The 25559-nt window shown below is 49.4% G+C and overlaps 2 protein-coding genes across 3 annotated transcripts in view; one reads left to right on the plus strand and one right to left on the minus strand.

The window, feature by feature from the left end:
* GIGYF1 (GRB10 interacting GYF protein 1) overlaps positions 1 to 20562 on the minus strand; it is a 38948-nt gene extending 18386 nt beyond the window's left edge. The window contains exons 1-14 of one of the 2 annotated variants that reach the window (XM_089481100.1): positions 20358 to 20562; positions 6973 to 7231; positions 5459 to 5520; positions 5092 to 5197; positions 4785 to 4914; positions 4501 to 4596; positions 4269 to 4380; positions 4032 to 4143; positions 3885 to 3925; positions 2443 to 2643; positions 2055 to 2284; positions 1155 to 1326; positions 850 to 1050; positions 375 to 532 (exon numbers count right to left, since the gene is read on the minus strand). In XM_089481100.1, coding sequence (XP_089337226.1) covers positions 375 to 532; positions 850 to 1050; positions 1155 to 1326; positions 2055 to 2284; positions 2443 to 2643; positions 3885 to 3925; positions 4032 to 4143; positions 4269 to 4380; positions 4501 to 4596; positions 4785 to 4914; positions 5092 to 5126 — 1488 coding nt within the window. In that variant the 5' untranslated portion in view covers positions 5127 to 5197; positions 5459 to 5520; positions 6973 to 7231; positions 20358 to 20562. Of the gene's footprint in view, positions 1 to 374; positions 533 to 849; positions 1051 to 1154; positions 1327 to 2054; positions 2285 to 2442; positions 2644 to 3884; positions 3926 to 4031; positions 4144 to 4268; positions 4381 to 4500; positions 4597 to 4784; positions 4915 to 5091; positions 5304 to 5458; positions 5521 to 6972; positions 7232 to 20357 lie in introns of those variants that run through there. The other variant, XM_089481101.1, reaches the window with a different exon arrangement.
* Positions 20563 to 21009: 447 nt separating this feature from the next.
* The window catches only part of ZAN (zonadhesin), a 56970-nt gene continuing 52420 nt past the window's right edge, over positions 21010 to 25559 (plus strand). The window contains exon 1 of the mRNA XM_089479731.1: positions 21010 to 21091. The gene's annotated coding sequence lies outside the window, so the exon portion shown is untranslated. The remainder of the gene's footprint in view (positions 21092 to 25559) is intronic.

The raw sequence follows: 25559 nt of genomic DNA on the forward strand, positions 1-25559 counted from the left end.
GTGACATGTGTGACTGGGAGCAGTGGCATCTGTGTCAGATCACTCTGTAGTCAGAATGGGAGCAAGAGGAGCCCTGGTGATGCAGTGGTTCAATGCCTGTACTGCAGCCACTCTCTCAAAAAACCATAAGGTTGCGAGTTCAATACCAGCAAAAGGGCTCAAGCTCAGCTCAGGCTTGCATCCTTCCGAGGTCGCTAAAATGAGTACCCAGATTGTTGGGGGCAAATTAGCTTACAGTTGTAAACCGCTTAGACACTGCTTAGATGGTATGAAGCGGTATATAAATGAAGCTTGTTTGTTTGTTTGTTTGAGAGAGCGGGGAGTTGACAAGACAGCCACAGAGAGGAACTGCCTTCTAAAGCTAGCACACTCACCTGCTGCAGGTGTTTCATCCCATCTTCATCCTCATTGTCCCCAACAGCAAATTCAGCAGGAGCACCGACAGCAGTTGTGGATGAAGGTACTGATGCTGGGAGAACTGAGATGGCAACAGGGTTGAGCTGAGTTGGTGAGCTTAGGAGGCCTGGATCCCCTGGAGAGTTGTGGAGGGGGTAGCTGAGAGAACAATGCTGGGCAGAAACCAGTATCCGCCCCGTCCCAGAGCCCTCGATCCTTCTCGGGGGGGGGGGAGGGGGTCCCGAATCTCAGAAGAGGAGAGAGGGAGGGACCCTTGCCCTTAGGAAAAACAGAATAAAATTCCCCACCCCATCTCCAAAACAGTCTAGCCTTCATGTTTCTTCCAAGGTTAACAGTTGTCAAACTGCCGTGGATTCTGTCTTTTCCTCAGGCCACATTTTGGCCTGCAAGATTAGAGGGGAAGAGGAGGGAGGGAAAGAGGGGAGCACCTACCATCCATCGTTTCGGCAGCCTGGATGCTGCTGGCTGCCAGCACGGACCCCTCAGTTTTAGAGGAACCCCCTGGGCCAACTGTTTCACATTCACCAGCTGGTAGGGTGGCAGCAGCCAGGGAGAAAGGGGGGGCAGAGCGCCACAGGGCACCGGGAGGGGCTGGCACGGTCTCATCTGGTGCTTGTTGGGACTCCTTCCGTTCTTTTGGGGGGGGGGGGGGAAGAGGAGAAAAACAGCATTTTAACCTGGAGTTTGAAGGCAAAATGGTTCACTCACTCTCCAAGACACCACCTGCACCCTCTTACCTCTCTCTGACCCCTCCTTGGCTGTGGGGCTGACAGGAACCTCTCCATTACCCCTCTGACTCCCATCCTTGGCCTCTGGCAGGTCTTCTTCCCCCTCTTCCTCTTCCTCTTCCTCTTGCAAGGGTTGGAAACTTAACTCCTGCTCTTCGGGAATTGCCTCTTTAGGGCTCTTCTGTGGAAGTGGCAGAAGAGGAGTGCTCAATGTTAGTTTGGGGGATACGGACAATGCACAAAAAACACCCCAGAAGCTCCTGTCTGCCCAGAAGGGAGGAAGAAGCATTCTGCAGGGCTGCTGGGAAGGAATAGGCCAAGAACCAGGCCAAACCTGCATGGAGGTACCTTCTCCCCATTGTTTTAGAAGATAGCGGATGGGAGAATGCAACACATTTGGAAAACAAGGTGCTCTGTCTTGCGGTTTGTCCTTGGGATATTCGAAAAGAACCACCAATGCTTTGTGCAAATCTTCAGACAAGGCTTTGCCAACCCACTATCCTCTGATGAATTGGCCCACAGTTCCCATAACCTCACCCCCAAGCATGGGAATTCTAGTCTCAATTTATCTGAACGGCACCAGATTGGGAAAGGCTACTCTAACGGCTTCTTGAATCATGGTAGCCTTGCCAGGATTCAAGACAAAAAACTGAAGGAGCTGGAAAAACTCAATGAAGCTGGTGTGGAAGCTAGGCTGCATGTCAGGATGAAATTTTTTTTTTTTTTTGGGGGGGGGATTCCTCCATAAAGTAGTGCAAGTGTTTATGTGGTCTTTTCTGGGGGGGAAGGGAGCAGGTTATTGAAAGGAAAAAATAAGAGGGGGAACTTCCTGAGCCCGTTTCTGGATCCCTCCAGGGAGCCCCAATGGTAGGGGCTCTCCCACCCTCTCCCAGCCCCAGCCTCCTGTACCTTGAGGGACATGAAGGCCCCGGAAGAGTCGAAGGTCCCCATTTCCTCTTCCTCATCTTCCAAGCACCATTCGGGCAGCCCATCCTTATCATCCTCAAAGCTGTCGCTGTTGTGCCGATGGCGCCGCCCACCCCGCGGCTCATCCTCACGATCTCGGAAGTCGAAGTCAAACTTCCGCCTGCGTCCTTCCCCACCGTGCTCTCTCCATCCTGCTGACCGAGGCCCTCCATCTGTGGGAGTGAGAGGAAGGGAGTTACAGGTTGCTTTGCCCCCGTCCCCTGTGAAGCAATGAGCCCTTGCCAACCAGAGGTCCACCTCTCCCACATGATCAGAGGCCTCACTGAACTTTCCTTCTCCCAACCAGCAGCCCCATGACCAGGAGCCTTACCTGGGCTGGCTGACCGCCAGCGCTCACTCTCCCGCCTGGCTCCCCCACTCTGCCGCCAGCTGCCTCTTGAGCCGGCCGCAGTGCCTCCACCACTCTCCTCTTCTTCCTCGTGCTCCTCTCGGAGTGTCCGCCAGTTGTCACTATCTGAGCGGGCAAAGTCCTTCCGGCCTGGAGGGGCTCCTTCCTCAAACGGTGCCCGGGCTGAAAGGGAAAGCAAGACAGAAAGAGTTTGGGAGGACCAGGTTGGAAGGACTGTCACACCCCAGAAACCCATCTGCCAGAGAAAGAGCACCAAAGTGAACCCAGATATACACTCCAACAAGCCACAGCTGTGGATCATGACAGCCAAAACAGGTACTCAAAGATACCTCCCATTTCAGTGGAAAGGGAACAGAAAGAACTGAAAGTCAAACCCTGACATGAAGAAGCCTCTCTCAACAGGGAATTTAGGGGTCTGGGAATTAGGCTGACAACCTAGCAATGGTGTTTCAGACAGCGTAGCCCTCCTCCCTCAGCCAAAGGAAGTACATCACTTGAGAGTTCTCCTTGATTCAAGGTGGTCCTGCAAAACTAGCTGGCCTCAGAAGAGAGTAGTGCCCCTGGCCAAAGGCTGGCAACAGGATTATCCTCACACACCAGTTTGTAACCACTGTATACAAATTTTACAGACGTGCCCAAATTGTCTTCCGCTGCTGTGCGTTTTTTCCCTATTATTGTCTTTAGCAGATTTTTATAGCTTAATGTTCCAGGTATATGTAATTTATGGTTCTAGATACTTGATAAGTTTGGGGTTTAAGTGTGTTTTTTCTCCTATTGGTTGTCACTTAGCCGCAGCACCAATCAAGAAAGAAGAGGTATCGCTCCAATAACTAAACAATTACCCCAGAAAGGGAAGGACCATGCAGCACATGTCCAAAGTAGAAGTCCTCCACCAGGGTGGCCAACTGTTCACACATGAAGAAAGCCTACAAAGTTTTTTTTTTTTTTTTTTGGGGGGGGGGCTTTGCGAAATCTTAGAGCTCTTGCAAGATTTCAAACCCCACAGGAACTCCCAAACCTATGTAAATCTCATTATGGTAAATCAGGCATCATGGGAGGAAATCTTTACTCTGCGCAGTGGAGGAAAGAGGAGGAAGAGTGGTGCCCTGTCAGCCAAGATACCGGCAAACAGAATCCTGGCATCTGGGATGTCAGGCTAAATGCCTGGAAGTCAGGCTGGTGGGCGTGGGGCTGGCACCCACTCTCAGATACAGGATTTCAGGCTATGTAAGAAGACTTTAGGACCCCAAATACTGTATGCATAACTTGTAGAAAATGAGACACCTGGGAACACTACCTCCCACCCATACCCCATAATCCTTGAAAGCAGCAATGGAAATTCCCACTGGCAGTTCTTGGCCTATGGATCCCCAAAGACCGGAGGCTTCCCACACTCCACATACCTACTTCCCGCCGAATGGGCTTCTCAAACCGACGTTCCCCTCTGCAGAAGGAAAGAGGAAAGCAAGCATCAGAGCAGGAGAAGGAGAAGAGGGGAGCCAACCCGTCACCATCAAGACCTTCATCTCAGCGCCTGCCTCATCACTCACCGGTCATCCCAACTCTGGCTACGGTGTATCTCACGAACCCCACCACGGCCAAATGCTCCTTCCACCTCTTCAATGCTTCTTTGGTAAAAGCCACTCTCGCCACGGCCACGGCCTGTTCCATGGAAAGAAAGGCATCACTTGGGGGGCACACAACTGTCTCCCATGTAAGAGGACAGGGCAGCAATGGGAGGGCACTCCCCACCCAACATCCCATAAGCACCCAAAAGGTCTGCATACCTCGGCTTCGTGTGCTGCCCCTGCCCCGGGAGACCCCGGCGGGGGCAGCTCCAGTCCCCTTCCCCATCAGCCTCAGCACTGCAACACTATTCACAGACATGGAGAAGTTCCTCTGAAAAGAGGGGAAAGAAAGAGCGAGAGAGAAAGAGATCACATGTCATGGAGAGGAAGGAGTCCCTGGATTCCTCAGACTTGACAAGCCAAAGATCTTCTTTTCAGTCCTATACCTTACCTGTTCTTCTTCCGTCAACGGTACTAATGCCAGGGGTTGCAGAGGATCATCCTGGAGAATGGCAGAGAATTCTTTGTCCTGGATTTCCTCTGGGACCTGCAGGGACAGGGACCACAGGTAGAAAGGAGGAAGGAAGAGGGAAATTTTAGTGGCCTGTACATGAGTGTCAAACCTCCACCCAGAAAGGAGGACAAATGATAAAAATCAAAATCCACTCCCTGGTCCTTAGAAGGAGGTGAGAGAAAGCGAAAGAGGGCTGGTGGGGGCAGCAGCACTGCACTTACCTTGTTGTCTTTGATGTAAAGTGCCAACATCTCTTCCCTCCCATATCGGTATTCAGCTAGTTTGTACTTTGGCATGGCAGGGGAGGGTGGAGGGGACGCAACACTTCCGCCGCTGGAGAGCGCCCGGAGCCTGAAGGGAGGCAGAAGAATGGAAAATGGAGCAGCACATTTACATGTCTTGCTTATCTAGATTAGACTGCATAAATGAGCAACCCTCACTCATACCCTCTGCACAAAAAGGGTACACTAGTCACCCTGTGCCTTCCTCAACCTCACAATTTCATCCCCCCATCAAAAACTAACTCACCACTCTGGCCCAAAGTTCAGAGTCTCAGCTGCCATCCTGCTGCTCCTGGACTGAGCTCTCTCACCTCTCGTCAGTTGTGTTTGTCTTCCTTTTCTTCTCCAACAACCTTGGAGACAAGAAGAGTGCCAATGGAAAGGCAGCAGGACGCAAGGCTCCCGCCTTGCTGCTATGGCTACTGCCCCAAGCCCCTCTTTTGACCAAAGTGGAAAGGATGGAAAATGGACCGTGAGATCCTCTGAAGTCTAAAGAATGCACTCTGGCCATTTCAGGGCAGGCAAAGGGGGGGTGGAATTGAGAAGAGGGGGCAGCTGCAAGAAAGAAAAGAGTGGTTGTTTTCTTAGAAGCATCCAGCTCACTTCTGTTATACCTTGAAGGCTCTGCCCTGGATCGTAAGCTTCTGCTGTGAGGCTGGTTTCAATGGCTGGGGAGCTGCAGAAGAGGAAAGACTATCAGTTGAGATGCCCATCCCTCAAAACTTTTATTTAAACTGAAGGGCTAGGGAAACAATGCCTACAAGCCTGGGGTTAATGCCCAGGAGTCAGAGCCAAACAGGCTGGGTATTTGGACCTGGCCTAGCAGCTGTGTCATTTCCAGCCTGCAGCTGCCTCTTCTTGGCCAGGGAGTGTCAGGGGTGGCCAAAACTCAAAAGAGAAACAAACCTGGCAAATTAGGGCTTTAGACAAAAGATGCCTAAACCTCCTTGACCTATTTACCACTGATCATATTGCCCACCTCGGTAGGCATGCCACATTGGCTCCTATCAGCTGAAGCAGAAACAGCTGCATTAAAATAAAATTAAAATGCCTTTTCTTTTCTTTTCTTTTCAAGAATTGTTTTTCAGTCTACTGACACCTATTATGATGAAGCATAATCATCATTACAACATGTAAGTGAATGTTGGTAATGATGATTATGCTTCATAATAATAGGTGTCAATCCTGCTTTTTTCTCAACTCAGGGATGTAAGGAGGCTGAGGTTTTATATTTGTTTTAAATGACCTTTACTCCGGTTTAATGCTGTAAATCTGGGTCCAGGTACTCAAAGCACATAAATCATGACCAACCTGTGTTTCGAGATAAAAGACCCCCTCAGCAAGTACTGAAGTTGTGTAGTGTTTATCCTTTGCATATATGTAACGGGAGGCAACTTGCCCCTCACCCACCTCCATTGTGGAATCAGAAGTTATGAGCCCGCCGATCATTTGCCTCAAATGCCATGCTCATGCTCCTAAACTTCTGTTTCTTTTAGTCCCAGACATTCTTATCAAATGTCATTCCTTGGTCCATACAATCCTAAACACGCCCAATTTTGTCTGATTTCACAGGTTTAGCAGGCTCAGGCCCAGTCCATTGGGGGGGGGGGGGGGGAGATCACCAGGAGAAACTTGCAGGGACCCTCAGACAGAGTTAGGTAAAGAAGCTCACCAGAAACCACTACTGCCCATCACAGTTGACAGTATCGGGCTAGAAAGACCCCTGCACAACTGCTTGTGCATCAGTGCAAAAGGCCCCAGGTTCAGCCCCTGGAAGCATCTCCAGGAGGGGCCACAAAAGAGACCTGCCTGAAGACTCATAAACCTATGGTTGTCTGTCAGAGTTGACCAGATTAGACTAGGAAGGCCAAAGGTTTGGCATGTTCCCCTCTGCCTCCGTCTTTGCAAGCTTCATGGCACGTCAGTACCCCATCCCTTCCACACCGAGCACGGCTCTTTCTTCCGCTGCCTCCCACAAGCTCAGTCCCGGAAAGCAAGAAGGTGATATGCTGCAGAGCAGAGGGGAAACCCAATTGCTGGCACGCATGAGAATGCCTTCTGGTAGGTTGGGGATCCCTTCACAGATACCTCAAAATACAGAGCACCTGCTAAAGAATGGGATACTTACCCCAGTAGCAGCTGTCACAAGTGCCACCTTTCCAAGTGGCTGAGATAGGGAAGCAAGACAAGTGGAGACACAGAGAGAGGGGAGGAAGAGTCACAGTTGCCGGTGTTGCCTCCTCCGCCTCCTCCAATGCAAGCGATTCCAGCAAAGGCGCTCCTGGAGCCCAGTCTGGCCCGAGGCCACCGGTGACCTCCCAGAAGGCTGTTTGGTCTTGGTCCCCCAAGACAGAGCCCAGTGGCTCAATTCACATTGGAGAAAATCTCTGGAAAAGAGAGAGGGGATTACAATTGCCTCCCACACCTCAGCAGGGAGCATGTGCACACAGACACACGACCCCCATTCCCACTTCACCTTATGAGGGGGCAAAACATGAGCCAGACAGCGCGCGTGGAGGGAGGCTTGTGAGCACTGGGCCTCCCTGCTGCTCATCCCCTGCACCACTTTCCAGCTAGGAGGGTCAAAACATCAGCCCCTTCCCAGAAGGAGCACCACAGAGGACTGTTTTCACCTCACACCTATCCTTCCATCTTAGAGTCACAAGGGCAGGCAGAAGGTGCCAGGGAAGGTGAAGGGCAAGGGGCTGCTCCATTTAGAGACATGGAAGCACTCCCAGGCGAGCCACAGGATGTGGCCTGGGGGCCAAAGGAAAGACAGGGCAATAGAGCTACACACACAGCCACCCACTTCTGGCATCTCTGCTTCCCGGGGTATTACTGCTAGACCATCTGCACAGTGGAAATGTCTTCTTGCCCCACTGACCTACTATTCCTACTATTATAACTGTATACTGTTGTTGTGTTGTGTGCCTTCAAGTTGTTTCTGACTCATGGCGACCATCAAGAGAGGGAGTGAAAAGACCGGCCCAGCACCCTTGGGCCTATCCTCCAGTGAGTCCATCTGCCTTGGTCCAGGCCTCAGAGGGAGAAAAGAACTGCTGGACCTGATCCTCTTCTTTCCAACCACCATTCCCTTCTCTTTTTGTGTCGTGTCTTTTTAGACTGTATGCCTGAGGGCAGGGAACTGTCTAATTAAAAATAATAATTGTAAGCTGCTCTGATAGCCTTTAGGGCTGAAGAATGGGGTATAAATACCATAATAAATAAAATAAATAAAAATTGTCTTTCCCTGAGGCTGAGAGAGCGTGACTTGCCCAAGGTCACCCAGTAAGTTTTGTGGCCAAGCTGGGAATCAAACCCTGGTCTTGAGAATCACATCAAACAGTCAAACCACCACACCACACTGGCTCTCATCTCTCTCTCTCTCTGTGTATGTATGTATATTTTCTGCTTTTTTTCTAAAATCAGGACTTACAGTGGCCTGCAATTTAAAACAAGCACAATATAACAACAACAACAACAACAAAACCAACACACACACAAAGTCCACCATTAAAATAGAATGGAACAATTCACAATATTAGAACCATTTAAGAAGATAAAAGGCAGTTAAAACAGTTCAACAAAAACAATAATGCATTCTCTGAAGATGCCAGCCACAGATGCTGGTGAAACGTCCAGAATAAACTCTTCTAGAGCATGGCCATATAGTCCAGAAAACCCACAAAAAACTAATAAAGCTGCCTCTTACAAGTCCTTCTTGAAAAGTTCCTGTCAGAATAAAAAGTCATTGTCTGCCCATGGAAGGACAGCAGGAAAAGGGTCTTTCTGGCCTCCCTGGGAAGTGATTTCCAGAGCCTGGGGCAGCCACTGAGAAGGCTGTGCTGGCGAAGGTGGGGGCTTGAGAGAAGGGACCCTCCTGAGGATCTCATGGCCCATGCAGGTAGATATGAAGACAGACAGCTGTTAGACAGTCTGGACCAAAGCTTATAGGGCTTTCTAGATCTTAAAAGTCACGCTGAATTGCGCCCAGAAACAGACCAGCAGCAAGGAGAGCGGCATGGTCCCTACAACTCACCCTTGTGGATGCTCTGCTTGCAGCTCTTTGTACCAGTTGAAATTCCCAAATTTTGTTGCAAGGCAGCCTCATGCAAAGGGTGTCACAGTAATCCAAGACAAACACACGCACAATCCTTGTAGGAGAGGCTGGAGCTTTGGCAGAAGGTAGCCAATAAGTCTGAAAGTATGTGTCACAGCTTTGGTGGTGAGGCATGTACATTGCCCAGGGCTACTTGGAATGAGACTTTTTCCAAATTGAAATACAGTTAAACCCGGCAGCTTTAACTCTTGGCAAACCTCTCCTCCTCCTCCTCCGCTTTGACTTTGCCTTGTCACCTGCTAAAGCTGCCTGGGCTAACAGCAATGCAGCACAACCCAGAAACAAATCCTGGGCTGTAGGGAAGCCCTTTTATCTCTCCCGTATCCCTCCCCTGAGGCCTAGTATTTCATGGGAGAGGAAAGAGGACTTTCTCCCATGGTTCTGATAGGCAGATTTAGGGAGCTGCTCCAAGGCAGTTCATACTCCAGCCTCTCCCACAAGGATTGGCTGTGTGTGTGTCTTGGATTACTGTGACACCCTTTACCTGAGGCTGCCTTAGAACAGTGTTTGGGAATTTGAACAAAGAGCTGCAACAAGAGCATCCAGTCAGCTTTTGACTCATGTCTTGAGTACAGAACAGCAGAGACCCAGGGGATAGAGCAGAGCTGCAGAGCCCATGACCCTCCAGGTGCTGTTGGCTTGTAACCCCCATCAGCCTTAGCCAGGATTTAAACATGGCCACGGATGATGGAAGCTGTAGTCCAACATCCAGAAGGCCACAGTTTCCCTACCTCTTGCATGAAGAAAATTGGGCAAAGCCACCTCTGAGCATTCCTTGCCCAGGAAAACTCTATGGAATTCATGGGATCACCAGAGGTTGAGAGGCAAGGTGAAACACACACACACACACACAATTGGCCCTTCTTATACACAGATTTCTTATACACAGATTCAAGCATCCACGGTTTGAAAATGTTCAAAAACAGTATAAATTTCAAATATCAAACCTTGATTTTCCATTTTAATAAGGGGCGCCATTTTGCTTTGTCATTATATTTAATGGGACTTGAGCAGCCACGGATTTTGTTATCCACGGGGGACCTTGGAAGCAAACCCCAGAGTATAACAAGGGTTCACTGTATTTGATGCATCTATGTATTATGTGCTTTATATAACATACATAGAGCGAGTTTACGCACATATATCTCATAGGTTCATTCAAATGTATAACTCTGGATTCATACTTCAGAGAATCTTGGTTGTCTGAACAAAGACGTCATAAGCAAGCACCTAAAAAGTCAACCCCACAGCTACCTCCCTGACTTTAATGGAGAAGGCATTCCCTTGGGAAGGCACAGTGGCACTAAATGCTCCACAGCAGTGCAGTGCCCCCATTATCTTCACTACCTCCCATACAAACTGTAAGTTCCTTGGGGCAAGACCCCATCCTTCTATACTCCAAATAACTCCCCTCATCATGCACAGTAAAAGTGCACTCCTATAATGATGATCAACTGACCCCAAGTCAAGAGTGAGCTCCATGACTGCGGGGGGCTTTAGAGTACGGCTCTCTCCACTTACTCCCTGCAAATGGGACCCCTGTGCTGTGAGGAAGGGCATCTGGGAATATTGGCATGAGAGGGGTATTGCTGTCTTTGGGTCTCAGGAGGTGTTTCAAGGCATAGACTCAGCAATCACTCAGAAAAAGCAAGGCCCTTCCTGAAGAACTTGGGAAAGTTGCATTTTTTGGACCAGAATACCCCAAACCTTTCCCAGGCCAATTCTGCAAGCTGTACTTCAAGAAAAGATCTGTCTTAGTGCTGCTTCAAAAACAAAAGCCACTACAAATCCATTCCCTGAGCTCAGGCTCCAACTTCTCACATGCAAGTCTGCACCCACACTGCACAAACAATCCAGTTTGACACCACTTTAACTGCCATGGCCCAATGCTACGAAATACTACTAACTGTAGTTTGCTGTCGCATTGGAGCACCCCGACAGAGAAGGCTAAGTGTCTCACATAACTACAAATCCTTGAATTACATAGCATTAAGTCACAGCAGTTAAAATGGGAGCACCCTGGGATATTTCTGCAGTGCAGATGCAGCCCAAATAAAAATGATGCACCTCAAAAGGAGGTTCAAGGAGTAATTCTCCCAAAGATCCAAGAAGCTGCAAAGTGAAAAGAATAGCCAGCTGACTGCACCACGAGCATCACCGAGAGGACACTGAACGCCTTAAGCGCTGCGCAAGCATCCTTCTTCTCCTTGAAGCAAAAGATATGGTTAATGAATGTACTATGAAAGTTGGGTGGTCCAAAAGGTCAAGTCCTGACCCCCCAAAACACCCCACAGCCAGCCTCTGCCTGGGGAGAGCTGGCACTCAATGGCTCAGTCCCTTTCCTTCCTCTCTTCTTCCTTCTCCTCCTCCTCGCTTTCGCATCCCCTGCAAGGCAAAAGGCCAAAGGAATAGATTAACCCAGGAACAGGGAGGTCAGACAGTCTGGTTGCTTGCGAGGGGTTAAAAATAAAGAGTCCGGCTGAAATCTTGCATGGCAAAGCGGAAGGAGAGGGGAGGGCCTCTGTTCAGCCAACTTCCTTGGGAAGCATCTGATGACCGCAGGACGCTGCCACCATGGCAAGTGCTGGCCCTGACCTGCGACGGTCTTCCCTTCCCGCTTGCTCTGTGCCGATTCAGCTGCCGCAGAGCTCACAGCAAAACCCAGGCAGTCCTGCTGGGAAAGACTTCACTCAGTCTGGAGCATAAACCTCAGATAACTCTTGCTGCTGGAGATTTACCTGCTCCCTTCAGCACCAGAGAAGATGTACAACTGAAAAGCCCAGACCCTCACAGAGCACAACCTGAAGGTGAGCTTATAACGCAGCACTGCAGCAAAAGAGGCCAATGCAATACATACAACCACTCGCCTGACTTGACAAGGTGAGCTGAGAACTACCCTCTGCAGAATTTGACAGGAAGACAGGCAAGGCCTCTCCCCTTTTAAGCCATAAAGCTAGTAAGATGCCTAAGTGTGGGAGTGGAGGGGGCAGCCAGCAGTTTCTATTGTGTTGCCCACAGGGTCCTCCACTTGACTATCAGCCTGCCAGCTACAAGACCCCTTAACTAACCAGAGGAGCACAAGAGCTGGCAGGCTCAGCAGGGCAATCGTCACATCCTTCTGGGCAGTTAGGAAGCAGAAACCTGCTGCATTTGCATGGGAAGATGTGGGACGGAAAACTTTCCACACCCATTTACTTCCATTTATCCACAATGGTCTGGGCTAGTGTACTGCAACCAATCATGTCAGACGGGGAAATGTAGGATATGGGCTTCTTGTTGTCATGGGCCCTTGGTATCTGCTGGGCTTTGGTTCCAGGATCCCCCACCAATACCAAAACCTATGGATGCTCAAGTTCATTGTACACAACAGCACAGTAAAATGATATCCCTTATGCAAAATGCCAAAATCAAGGTTTGCTTTTTGGAATTTATGTATTTTTGAAACTTCTTCAAACTATGGATAGCTGGATTTGTGTAATAATGAATTTGAGGATATCTCTGGATAAATCATTTGGGGATGTGTGTGTTTTCTAAGGGGGAAGCACTGACAAACCCTGGCCATCAGAGGAGTAGACGAAAAAATGCGCACACTAACAGGCCTGCTTCTATTTGCTAAAATATTTTGCTTTTCCCTCAGCCGCAAGAACCAGGCAGTCAAGACCAAACATCATACGCTGCCGGTGCTCAGAGACTCACAAGCATCCTTTCATGAAATAAAACGTTCAACTAGTTGTACTAAATCAGATTTGTTTAAAAACTTAAAATAAAACTGGGTGAGTGAATGAAGCTGAAGGTACTTGTATCTCAACAACACAAAGTTAAACTGTTTGATATATCAAAGACATTGCCACATTAGGCTGGAAAACCAGTATGCAAATGCATCTTGTAGCACCTTTAAGACTAACTGGAGGAAAGAAGCTGGCAACATGAGCTTTTGTAGGCTTGGTCTGCTTCCTCATATGCATGGAGTGAAGGGTCCACAAACAGACCTCTATAAGTGGGCTTTGTGTGAACAGCAATAGCAATGCAAAACGTATGGGTATGGCCATGAGGTGACAGGTCTGAATCCTGAGCACCCCAGCCAGCATCATTCATATGGTGATTTATTCATCTTGGCTTTGGGTAACAGCCTTCCTCCTGCCTTTGTTCCCCAACAGCCATCCTTAAATCTGAACTGCAGATGTTGTTGGATTCCCTCATTCCCAACTACTGGCCCTGCTGGCTGGACACAAGGGACCTGGGAGGCCAACACAGCAAATGCAAAGAGCTGTGGAAACACCGTAAGCCTCATGCCTTTCTCCACTTCTCCCCAAAGAAGGGCAGCAGCTTTCATTAGTTTGCCTTTGCTGTTCTTAAACGCCTGCTGAGCTGTTCTCCTGTTCACCGCACACCCCTCAATACGCAATTTAACCCTGGAGGAGGAAGAGGCCCAGCCTGAAGGGTTTCACTCAACCTGGGACTGGGGAGTTTGGGATTAGCCAAAAAAGGTTGCCAGGATTTGGGGGCGTGCAGGAACTCCACTTCTCTCTTGAGGTTTCCCACCAGTTGGAAGCAGCAAGCAGGAGCATTGGTATTGTAGGCTGGGACATAGTGGGTCTAGTCTGTTTGAAAGACTTCATTGAGATGTTTGGAGGAGTCCCTTCTCAGGTTCATTTGGGGATACAAAGAGAGGACCTTCTTGGTGGCTGCTGCCAGACTTTGGGAAAGACAATTCTGTTAATTTTGTCCTCCTCAAAGCTCCGCTGGGCTTTTAGGAACTGCCTGCAATGGATTTTTAATGAGGGACCGTTTGGTTATTTTGAGCCTGCGCGTGTGTCTACTTTTAATAAACTCTAAATGGTTCTAACTCTATAGATTATTTGTTTTCAAACAACACAGACAAGCTGACTCTTCTTTGTCCAAAATGGTTGGGACCAGAAGCATTTGGCATTTTGGAGTTTTTCAGATTTTTGAATATTTGCATATTCTTAATGAGATCTCCTGGGAAAGGGACCAATGTCTAAAAACAACATTCATTTGTTTCATCATATACACTTGATACACATTTGATAGACAATATTTTTAATAATTTTGTGCATGAAACAAAGTTTGTGTACACTGTACACCATCAGAAAGCAAAGGTGCCACTATCTCAGCCACCCACCTGGACACTTTGGGAGTATTTTGGATTTCCAGGCAAGGGATGCTCAACCTGTCTGAAGATCAGGGAGTGCGAAAAATAGCTCTGAATGGGCCTCACAGCAAAGCAAGCAAGGCCTCTCCCTAGAAGCCAACTTGCCTAAACTGAGGGCATGGTTATTGTAGACACACTGTCAGATGACATAAATCACTGGACAGAACAATAACACTTAGTAAAGTGAACAGGAGGAGGAAAAGTATCACAGGTGAATTGATTCAATAAAAGAAGCAACAGCTGTCCAGAATTTGCAAGATCTGTTCAAGACCAGGGCGCATGACGGTCATTAAAAACAACTGGAGTTTTTAAGGCTCAGGAAGAACATAGAAAAAGTGTTTGGTCAAGCCCAAGCACTTGCCAGGACTTTTGCTTTCCAGCGGAAGGGCACCAGCCTGGGGTTCAGCCTAGCATCCTTTTTGCAGGGAGTCCCACAGCCTCCTGGGAGCAGCCAGTGAGGTCTTAACCTCCAAAGCCCTTCGTGGTTTGAGGCAACAGTTATCTGAAGGGTAACACATCTTCTTATCCACCACAGAAGCCTTTCTCTGAGAGCCACCACAAACGGTGCTAGTTGGGAATGGGCATTCTCTGTAATAGCCCTGCCCTACTTGTGAGATGCCCTCTTTCCTAGAGAGGCCTGCCAGGCTTTCACCTTCATCTACTTTTTAAAAAATGGCTGAACGTTAAAGCAACTTTAACTTCAGATATGGCTGACATCTTCATACCGTCTGTGGTTTTCTATCTTCAAGTCCCTCCAGGTTCTGAATGCTGTTCTGCATGATTTTATCTGTGTGATTATTGATGTATGTACCCCATGGCAAAGGAACTTATTACAGGGACAACAAACACCCTGAATGGGTTTCATGTGCAGTGGATTCACCCTCTAACAATGTCCTGACACTAGTTTTGAAGATGAGTTTACTCAGCAGGAGTTAATGGCAAGCAGCATGTATTAAGTTCATACATAATGCACAGATCCTTTTTCTCTTACTTGTAACTCCAAGAGAATATTACCGTAGCAAACATCTCACTTAGCACACGATTTGGAAAAGAGCGCCTGAAATCCAACAGTTTTCATGCCAGTGTCAGAGCAGGTAGTTGCCTCTTCAGGCACAGTCCCTAATTTCCATTTTTTTAACTGGGCGCAAACACTTACAACACTTAACCATTTCAAAAACTTCCTAGATAATAATCCACATGCTGAGCCCTAAGGCACTAGACTTGGCAATGAGCTACATAAAGCCTTCAATTCACCAACTATGCCCCTCAGCTCTTTCCGTTGGTTCAACAAAGATAGGCTATGAATCACACCTCTTTGCTAGCAGACACCACAGATGGCTGAGAAACTCAGAACCAACCTCCCATAAACCTAAGACTTGCAACTAAGAATTCAAAAACATTTCCATGTTCAGGCTGGGACTGGAATCCTTTTATTGAAAAGGAAGGAGTGGGTCAGGATCTATAGGAGAACCTCAGAGCCCACGGGCTGTTACCATGTCCATTTATTTCATTGTCTTAAAGAGTCTGTATGCACCTTTTGGATGCAAAACTTCCAGAGCAGCTTATTATAACCAAACATGGAACCAATTAAAGACCATGAGATGGAATGCTGGAAGCAAGCACAAAAGAGGGCAAAATACACCAGAGCTCCACTTGGCACCTAAAAAACTGTTTCAGGTTCCTGCATTATAAAAGTTCCAGATACTCGCTCTATCAAGAGGGGACTTCCTACCCAATTTTGTGACCGACAGACGTACACACAACCCACTAAAACAGCACAGCCACCACCAGAACCATTTCTTGTTATAATGTGCTTCCAGGTTGTTTCCAACTTATGGGTACCCTAAGGGGAAGTTAGCCTTCCTTGACACAGGGATTTTGGTTTGTGCTTGAAAAAGAGGGTAGACGCTGAAGGTGCTCTTCAAGACCCAGCCTGAGGGCTCTTCAGCACCTGGCCCCAATTAAAAGCTATGTCCTGAGGCCCTGGATCCAATGTGCCACAGCAGCATAGTCCACTGGCATTTATGAGAGCATAGACAGCTAAGAGAACGAATCAAGTTCTGGCTATCCGGAAAGAGTTGCAACTGGCCCTCAGTTGCTGAAAGGCACGCTGGGCCACCAAGGCTGCCTGAAGCCCTTTAGTGACAGAATCAACCCAATGAGGGCATCCGTATCTCAGGCTTGGAGGGCAGCTGGGTGTCCAGGTGCACCACACACCTAATACCAGATCTGGATTGTTGCCAAGAAGAAGGAGGCTTTGCAAGGGAAATGCCAGAACAGTTTTACGATGCTGCTTCTCCGCAGTGCTCCAGCATCCAGCAAGTAGGAACCATTTTCAGTTCCACTCCACCAAATGCATCTGAGGAAGTAGAGTGAAGCCTAGCAAAGAAGCTCATGCTGCCAACTTCTTTCTTTCAGTGAGTCCCAAAGGTGCTACAAGATCTCTCTATGTACCGATTCTAGACTAACATGGCTATATCTCTGAATCATTTTCAAAGGAAACTGACTTCTCTCCTTCCCTGCTGCCAAGCTCTGATCCCCTTTTTGCAATTCTCGCCACTCATTTGTGAGGTCCAGGTCCTCTTGATTTTATTTATTGTTCATTTGTTCAATTTATATCCTGTCTTTCTCCAAGGCGGCTATGATCGACACAGCTTGCATAAAATAAGAAGGCAGTCTTTTCGCACCTAGAATGTAACTTGGACAGTAGCACATTTTGTGGTTCTTTTGGCAATAAGATAATATCCAAAGCACATTAAGGGTTGCACCATTACATTACTGAAAATATCTACACTGTTATTCAGGAATAAAACACCCTGGCTGCCCATAATGCAATGCTAGATCCAGGAATTCTGGCCTCTTCCCTATTTCCTTCCTGGCTTGAGGCTTCAGAATGACACAAACGCTGCAAGGAACCCAAAACTGTTTCCTGGAGGAGCACATCTTTCATCCTTCAAAGACCAGAGTTCAGCCTCTCAAGCAGCAGACTAAGCAACCCTCCCAGAAGAGGTAAGCAACACCAAAAGGTATGCATCACAGTTTGTGAAACATACGCTTTGGAACTTGCCAATTTCAGAGAACTGCATTTTAAGAACAATTCACATTTCAAGCACATGACCTGCAAGATTATAACAATATTCCAAGAACAACTACACCTGCCACTAACATTTAGCAATGACAGCAAGCCTGCTTCTGGAGAGGATGGCGCAGTTCTTAGCTACTATGGAGACAGGCCCTGATGGATCACCCCTCCACAACTGTGTACACATCCATAGCAGTTCTGCAGCAATAAGCTACACAAGTTCACAACACAAGTTAACAGTGAACTTCAAAAAACAAAATATGCACCAGAAACCTGATAACAGATCTGGCAACTATCATTGCCACCAAGAAGAATGAGGCTTTGCAAGGGAAACACACACATTTAGGCCACAAAATCACTAACTCTGTCAACTTACCCACAAGCCAGCTTTGGAAGTGGCCTGTTCTGCCCTGGGGAAAAAGCAGGAGGGCAAAGCGGGGATTCTAGGCAGGGCAAGGGGGCAATCATATTATGCCAAAGGGGTCAACAGCCAGACCCAAGGGGACAAGGGCAGCTCCCTCTGTCTCTGCGCCAAAGGCCTGAGGTCCAATCCCCACCAGTCCAGCCCTGGAAAAGCTGAGAGCCGCCTTCGGAGCCTCTCCAGCAGAAAGAGACCCAATAAATAAATAAATAAATATCGTATTTGTTATTTGATGTTTTTAATTTGTTGCCTGCTTTACTTTACTGAACCCTTTTCTGTATTGTTATGTATTATTTATATGTATGATGCTATTATTTCTTAGATTGTATGCCATGGGTGGGTTTACTTTATCTATTTTATTACTTGTACATACAGCGCTGTGTAAATCTATAGCACTATATGAATAAAGCATAATAATAATATATTCAGCTATAAGTTGACCTCATATTTTGGGGCTAAAATTAGGGATTTTGATATGACCTGTGGATAAGTCCAGGGTAAAACTTAGCAGCACATAACAAAGGATGTAAAGGCTGAAGTGAAGGAAAACGATGCTAAAGACCTTTAAAAGTTTTGATAGACACAACTATTTGTGCTCACCCTAAAGACTGGATGGGTGAGATAGTAGAGGGGTTCATGCTTGTTTTGGGGGCTCCGAAAAGAGAGTAAGCTCTCCCCTTTCACCAGGGCATGGTCCCTTTGTTGATAACTATTAAAGTACGGCGCTTTTCTTCAGCCATGGAGAAGTCGACCCAGTTTTTGGACTAAAATGTCTAGACTTCTACGCAAGCACAGGTTACACAGTCATACAGTTGGCCCTCCACATCTGTGGCTTTGACATCTACGGATCCAATTATTTGTGGGTTTGATTAATATGTTCTCCCTCTGAATTTCTAAGTCCTCCAGAGCAATTCTGCCGGAGGTTGACCAGAAGCAGGAGAAACTAGCTGTTCCTCCAGAAAACTCTAGGCATTTGCAGGTCCTCCAGGATGAGTCTATAGTCAATTTCTGGCAGATGTAGACCACAGAGTTGCCCTGGAGATGCCTAGAGAGGTGCTCTCCCAGATAAAAAGAGGAATGGGGTTTTTTTATTTGTGGTTTCTCCCCATTCATGGGGGTCCTTCGCCCATAATGCCAGCAAATATGGGGGGACTACCATAATAATAATCCTGCCAGGAACCCCAAGAGCCATCTCTGCCCCTGATGCTGCCAGTCAGGGCTTAAAGGCATTCCTAAGACCTGCCTAGATGTAAGGGGATGCACAGTGCAATGCTTTGAGAGCTGGGCGAGGATACTGGCTGTCCAGGGTTCGAATCCTGGCTCAGCAGGACCCACTCTCTCGGCTTCAGAAGAAAGAAAACCCATTCTGGAGAAGTCTTGCCAGGACAACGCTGCGATAGGGTCCCCACAGGTTGGAAATGACTCGAAGGCACACAACAACAACACAAGGACCTTCCAACCCCCCCAAACACACACATTTACACATGAGATCTACAGGGAAGCCAGCCAGAAACCCAGGAGAGCCCTGGCTGCTCTTGCCAGTCACAGGCAACCAAGACCTCCTTGAGAGCTGTCTAGGTGCAAGAAGGCCTTCCTGGAATCACAGAATGCTAGCACTGGAAGAGACCCAAAGGGTCATCCTCTGCCAGGCAAGAAGAAGACACAACCAAACACCCTCAACCCAAGGCCAGGAGAAGGCTAGAAAGCCAGGAGAGCCCTTGCTGCTGCTGCCAGGCAGAGCTGACAAAACTGGGCTTAGAAGACGTCCTTTAGATCCAGGCGCAAGGAGGCCTCCTTCCCTGGGTCTCAACGCTGAGCCCCACCAGAATCACAGAATGGGAAGAGACCCCTCAAAGCCGGGCCCTGATCCAGTCCAAGCCCCTTCTTCATCTGCCATGCAGGAACTCTCCATCCAAGCATCCCCACTGACAGATGGCCATCCAGCCTCCAAGGAAGGAGACTCCACTACTCTCCCCTCTGGAACAGCCACCTGGGGATGTTCAGCCTGGAGAAGAGACGGTTAAGAGGGGGCATGATGGCCCCGTTTAAGTACTTGAAGGGATGTCGTATTGAGGAGGGAGCAAGCTTGCTTTCTGCTGCTCCAGAGAATAGGACCCAATGGAGCAAAGGATACAGGAAAAGAGACTCCATCTCAACATTCGGAGGACCCTCCTGAGAGCAAGGGCCCTTTGAGGGCGGGAAACACTGCTTTGGAGGGCTCCGGCGTCTCCTTCCTTGGAGGCCTTTCAGCAGAGGCTGGAGGGCCATCCCTCGCGGCTGCTCTGATGGAGAGTCCCTGCATGGCAGAAGAAGGGGCCCTTTGGGGGCCGCTTCCAACTCTCGGACCCTCCTGATCCGGGCCAGAAGCCCAGGGCAGCCAGGAGGCCTCGCTCACAGCTGCCGTCATGCGGCTCAACCTGGGCCTCGAAAGCCGCGAGGAGGGCTGTCACTCACCGCCATTCCCTTTGACGGAGCCTGAGGGCGCCCCAAGTTCTGACTGAGGGCAGGCTTGGGGAAGGGGCCGCTGCACAGGAAGCGGAGGGGCGGGACTTCCGGCGTCCGCGGAGGGGGCGGGGCCCGTGGAGGAGTCGGGAGCCCAGAGGGCGGGGCGCTGAGGGAGGGAGGGGGCGTTTCCATGGCGACGGCGCGTATGGGGGTGGGGGCCCAGGTTTCCATGGCGACGGGCCTCCTCCTCCGGCCGCTCCCTCAGGCCTTACCTGCCGCTCGGCGCCGGGAGACGGGAGACGGGAGAGGGGCAGAGAAGGAGGCGGAGGCCGCCGCCTGCAAAGGCGACTGCTCGGCTCCGCGTCTCTCTCTATCGCTCGCCCGCGCTTTCCGTCCTTCCTTCCCTCCTTGCCTGCCTTCCGTCCTTCCTTCCTTCCTCTTCTCGCCGCTTGTTTGTGTTTGTAACCAAAATGGCCGCCCTCCTCCAGGTCACGTGACGAGGGCTCTGCCAAGGTCCGAGGGAAGGGAGTTCGCGCTACCCGCCCCCCTGGGCATGCGCAGAAAGAGACGGAGCGGGGCGGCTGGGATGGGCGGGGTCACGTGCAGGGGGAGGAACAGAGAAAGGGGAGGAGCAGCGCATGCGCAGAATAAGCCGCCTCGTCAACGCCGGAGGTCAAGAAAAGGGCGGTCACCGTACGGGGCTGTCGCGCATGCGCAGGAGGACTGCTCGCCTGGAGGCCACGTGACTTCCCCCTCGGACTCATGGGCGCATTCCTAAAGTGCCGGAGTCACGTGGCTCTGATGGAAGCGAATCGTTGCCGACCCTACTCACGTGACCCGAGCCTGGCTGGCCCGCCAACATGGAGGGCTGCAGCCGAGTCTGTGACGTCACGGCAGCCCCTGCGACGCCATCTTGTCATGAAACGACGTCATACATATGTACATTTGCACCCTTAATGCATATATATATTTCTAAAGGAGATTCTGTGATTCTATGAAATAGAATGTGTGTGTTTATACCTTATTTACCTCAGCAATATCGTTATATATGTGCCTCTGAAAAATGTACACGCACTTATTTCGCTTTATTTATTTATGTAGAGTATTTGTACCCGGCATAAAGCCCTCAGAGTAGCTTCCAGGCTGTAAATTACACAGGTCCCTGCCCTAAAAGAGAGGCTAGATTTTATAGGCACTCATCCCTCCATATTTGCAGCTTTGATATTTACGGATTTGATTAATATGTCCTCTCTAAGAATCTCTAGGTCCTCCGGTGCAACTCTATGGTCAACCTTAACTAAAAGTTGCACCAAAAGACCTAGAGATTCCTAGAGAGACCACTCTCCTAGGCCTTTGTAGCTCCTCCAGGGCAGTTCTATGGTCAGTGTCTGTTGGGCGTTGACCACAGAGTTGCCTGGAGGACCTAGAGATTCCTAGAGAGGACACTCTACTAGGCCTTTGTAGCTCCTCCATTGCAGTTCTATGGTCAGTGTCTGTCGGACGTTGACCACAGAGTTGCCCTGGAGGACCTAGAGATTCCTAGAGAGGACACTCTACTAGGCCTTTGGAGCTCCTCCAGGGCAGTTCTATGGTCAGTGTCTGTCGGACGTTGACCACAGAGTTGCCCTGGAGGACCTAGAGATTCCTAGAGAGGACACTCTACTAGGCCTTTGTAGCTCCTCCAGGGCAGTTCTATGGTCAGTGTCTGTTGGGCGTTGACCACAGAGTTGCCTGGAGGACCTAGAGATTCCTAGAGAGGACACTCTACTAGGCCTTTGTAGCTCCTCCAGCGCAGTTCTATGGTCAGTGTCTGTCGGACGTTGACCACAGAGTTGCCCTGGAGGACCTAGAGATTCCTAGAGAGGACACTCTCCTAGGCCTTTGTAGCTCCTCCATTGCAGTTCTATGGTCAGTGTCTGTCGGACGTTGACCACAGAGTTGCCCTGGAGGACCTAGAGATTCCTAGAGAGGACACTCTACTAGGCCTTTGTAGCTCCTCCATTGCAGTTCTATGGTCAGTGTCTGTCGGACGTTGACCACAGAGTTGCCCTGGAGGACCTAGAGATTCCTAGAGAGGACACTCTACTAGGCCTTTGGAGCTCCTCCAGGGCAGTTCTATGGTCAGTGTCTGTCGGACGTTGACCACAGAGTTGCCCTGGAGGACCTAGAGATTCCTAGAGAGGACACTCTACTAGGCCTTTGTAGCTCCTCCAGGGCAGTTCTATGGTCAGTGTCTGTTGGGCGTTGACCACAGAGTTGCCTGGAGGACCTAGAGATTCCTAGAGAGGACACTCTACTAGGCCTTTGTAGCTCCTCCAGCGCAGTTCTATGGTCAGTGTCTGTCGGGCATTGACCACAGAGTTGTCCTGGAGGACCTAGAGATTCCTAGAGAGGACACTCTACTAGGCCTTTGTAGCTCCTCCAGGGCAGTTCTATGGTCAGTGTCTGTTGGGCGTTGACCACAGAGTTGCCTGGAGGACCTAGAGATTCCTAGAGAGAACTCTCCTAGGCCTTTGTACCTCCTCCAGGGCAGTTCTATGGTCAGTGTCTGTCGGACGTTGACCACAGAGTTGCCCTGGAGGACCTAGAGATTCCTAGAGAGGACACTCTACTAGGCCTTTGGAGCTCCTCCAGGGCAGTTCTATGGTCAGTGTCTGTCGGACGTTGACCACAGAGTTGCCCTGGAGGACCTAGAGATTCCTAGAGAGGACACTCTACTAGGCCTTTGTAGCTCCTCCAGGGCAGTTCTATGGTCAGTGTCTGTTGGGCGTTGACCACAGAGTTGCCTGGAGGACCTAGAGATTCCTAGAGAGGACACTCTACTAGGCCTTTGTAGCTCCTCCAGCGCAGTTCTATGGTCAGTGTCTGTCGGGCATTGACCACAGAGTTGTCCTGGAGGACCTAGAGATTCCTAGAGAGGACACTCTACTAGGCCTTTGTAGCTCCTCCAGGGCAGTTCTATGGTCAGTGTCTGTTGGGCGTTGACCACAGAGTTGCCTGGAGGACCTAGAGATTCCTAGAGAGAACTCTCCTAGGCCTTTGTACCTCCTCCAGGGCAGTTCTATGGTCAGTGTCTGTCGGACGTTGACCACAGAGTTGCCCTGGAGGACCTAGAGATTCCTAGAGAGGACACTCTACTAGGCCTTTGGAGCTCCTCCAGGGCAGTTCTATGGTCAGTGTCTGTCGGACGTTGACCACAGAGTTGCCCTGGAGGACCTAGAGATTCCTAGAGAGGACACTCTACTAGGCCTTTGTAGCTCCTTCAGGGCAGTTCTATGGTCAGTGTCTGTTGGGCGTTGACCACAGAGTTGCCTGGAGGACCTAGAGATTCCTAGAGAGGACACTCTACTAGGCCTTTGTAGCTCCTCCAGCGCAGTTCTATGGTCAGTGTCTGTCGGGCATTGACCACAGAGTTGTCCTGGAGGACCTAGAGATTCCTAGAGAGGACACTCTACTAGGCCTTTGTAGCTCCTCCAGCGCAGTTCTATGGTCAGTGTCTGTCGGGCATTGACCACAGAGTTGCCCTGGAGGACCTAGAGATTCCTAGAGAGGACACTCTACTAGGCCTTTGGAGCTCCTCCAGCGCAGTTCTATGGTCAGTGTCTGTCGGGCATTGACCACAGAGTTGTCCTGGAGGACCTAGAGATTCCTAGAGAAGACACTCTACTAGGCCTTTGGAGCTCCTCCAGCGCAGTTCTATGGTCAGTGTCTGTCGGGCGTTGGCCACAGAATTGCCCTGGAGGACCTAGAGATTCCTAGAGAAGACACTCTACTAGGCCTTTGGAGCTCCTCCAGCGCAGTTCTATGGTCAGTGTCTGTCGGACGTTGACCACAGAGTTGCCCTGGAGGACCTAGAGATACCTAGAGAGGACACTCTACTAGGCCTTTGGAGCTCCTCCAGGGCAGTTCTATGGTCAGTGTCTGTCGGATGTTGACCACAGAGTTGCCCTGGAGGACCTAGAGATTCCTAGAGAGGACACTCTACTAGGCCTTTGTATCTCCTCCAGGGCAGTTCTATGGTCAGTGTCTGTTGGGCGTTGACCACAGAGTTGTCTGGAGGACCTAGAGATTCCTAGAGAGAACTATCCTAGGCCTTTGTAGCTCCTCCAGTGCAGTTCTATGGTCAGTGTCTGTCGGGCATTGACCACAGAGTTGTCCTGGAGGACCTAGAGATTCCTAGAGAAGACACTCTACTAGGCCTTTGGAGCTCCTCCAGCGCAGTTCTATGGTCAGTGTCTGTCGGGCATTGACCACAGAGTTGTCCTGGAGGACCTAGAGATTCCTAGAGAGGACACTCTACTAGGCCTTTGGAGCTCCTCCAGGGCAGTTCTATGGTCAGTGTCTGTCGGACGTTGACCACAGAGTTGCCCTGGAGGACCTAGCGATACCTAGAGAGGACACTCTACTAGGCCTTTGGAGCTCCTCCAGGGCAGTTCTATGGTCAGTGTCTGTCGGACGTTGACCACAGAGTTGCCTGGAGGACCTAGAGATTCCTAGAGAGGACACTCTACTAGGCCTTTGGAGCTCCTCCAGGGCAGTTCTATGGTCAGTGTCTGTCGGACGTTGACCACAGAGTTGCCCTGGAGGACCTAGAGATTCCTAGAGAGGACACTCTACTAGGCCTTTGGAGCTCCTCCAGGGCAGTTCTATAGTCAGTGTCTGTCGAACGTTGACCACAAAGTTGCCCTGGAGGACCTAGAGATTCCTAGAGAGGACACTCTACTAGGCCTTTGGAGCTCCTCCAGCGCAGTTCTATGGTCAGTGTCTGTCGGACGTTGACCACAGAGTTGCCCTGGAGGACCTAGAGATTCCTAGAGAGGACACTCTACTAGGCCTTTGGAGCTCCTCCAGGGCAGTTCTATGGTCAGTGTCTGTCGGACGCTGACCACAGAGTTGCCCTGGAGGACCTAGAGATTCCTAGAGAGGACACTCTACTAGGCCTTTGGAGCTCCTCCAGCGCAGTTCTATGGTCAGTGTCTGTCAGATGTCGGCCACAGAGTTGCCCTGGAAGGCCTAGAGAGTCCTAGAGAGGTGTTCTATCAGGGAAAAACATGGTGTTTTTGCCATTTGTGGTTTTTCCACATTCACAGGGGTCTTGTGCCCCTAACCCTAGCAAATACATTATTATTATTATTATTATTATTATTATTTATATATATAGCGCTGTAGATTTGCACAGCGCTGTACATAAAAACAACAAATATAAAAGAACACAGAGGGACAAGTGCATGTATATGTGTGTGTGTGTGTGAAACAAAATTGTTGTTGTGTGCCGTCAAGACATTTCCATCTTATGGCAACCCTACAGGGTTTTATTGTCAAGTTTTCCTCTGAGGCTGAGAGAATGTGACTTTCTAAAGGAGATTTCTAAAAAAAATTAGAATTTCTAAAAAACATTTTAAAAATTTCTAAAGGAGATTCCGTGATTCTATGAGATGTTTGTGTGTGTTTATACCATATTTACCTGAGGCATA

Source organism: Sceloporus occidentalis, unplaced genomic scaffold (genome assembly GCF_023333645.1).
Source record: "Sceloporus occidentalis isolate IW3139 unplaced genomic scaffold, rSceOcc1.0.p SCAF_14, whole genome shotgun sequence".
Lineage (NCBI taxonomy): Eukaryota > Metazoa > Chordata > Lepidosauria > Squamata > Phrynosomatidae > Sceloporus > Sceloporus occidentalis.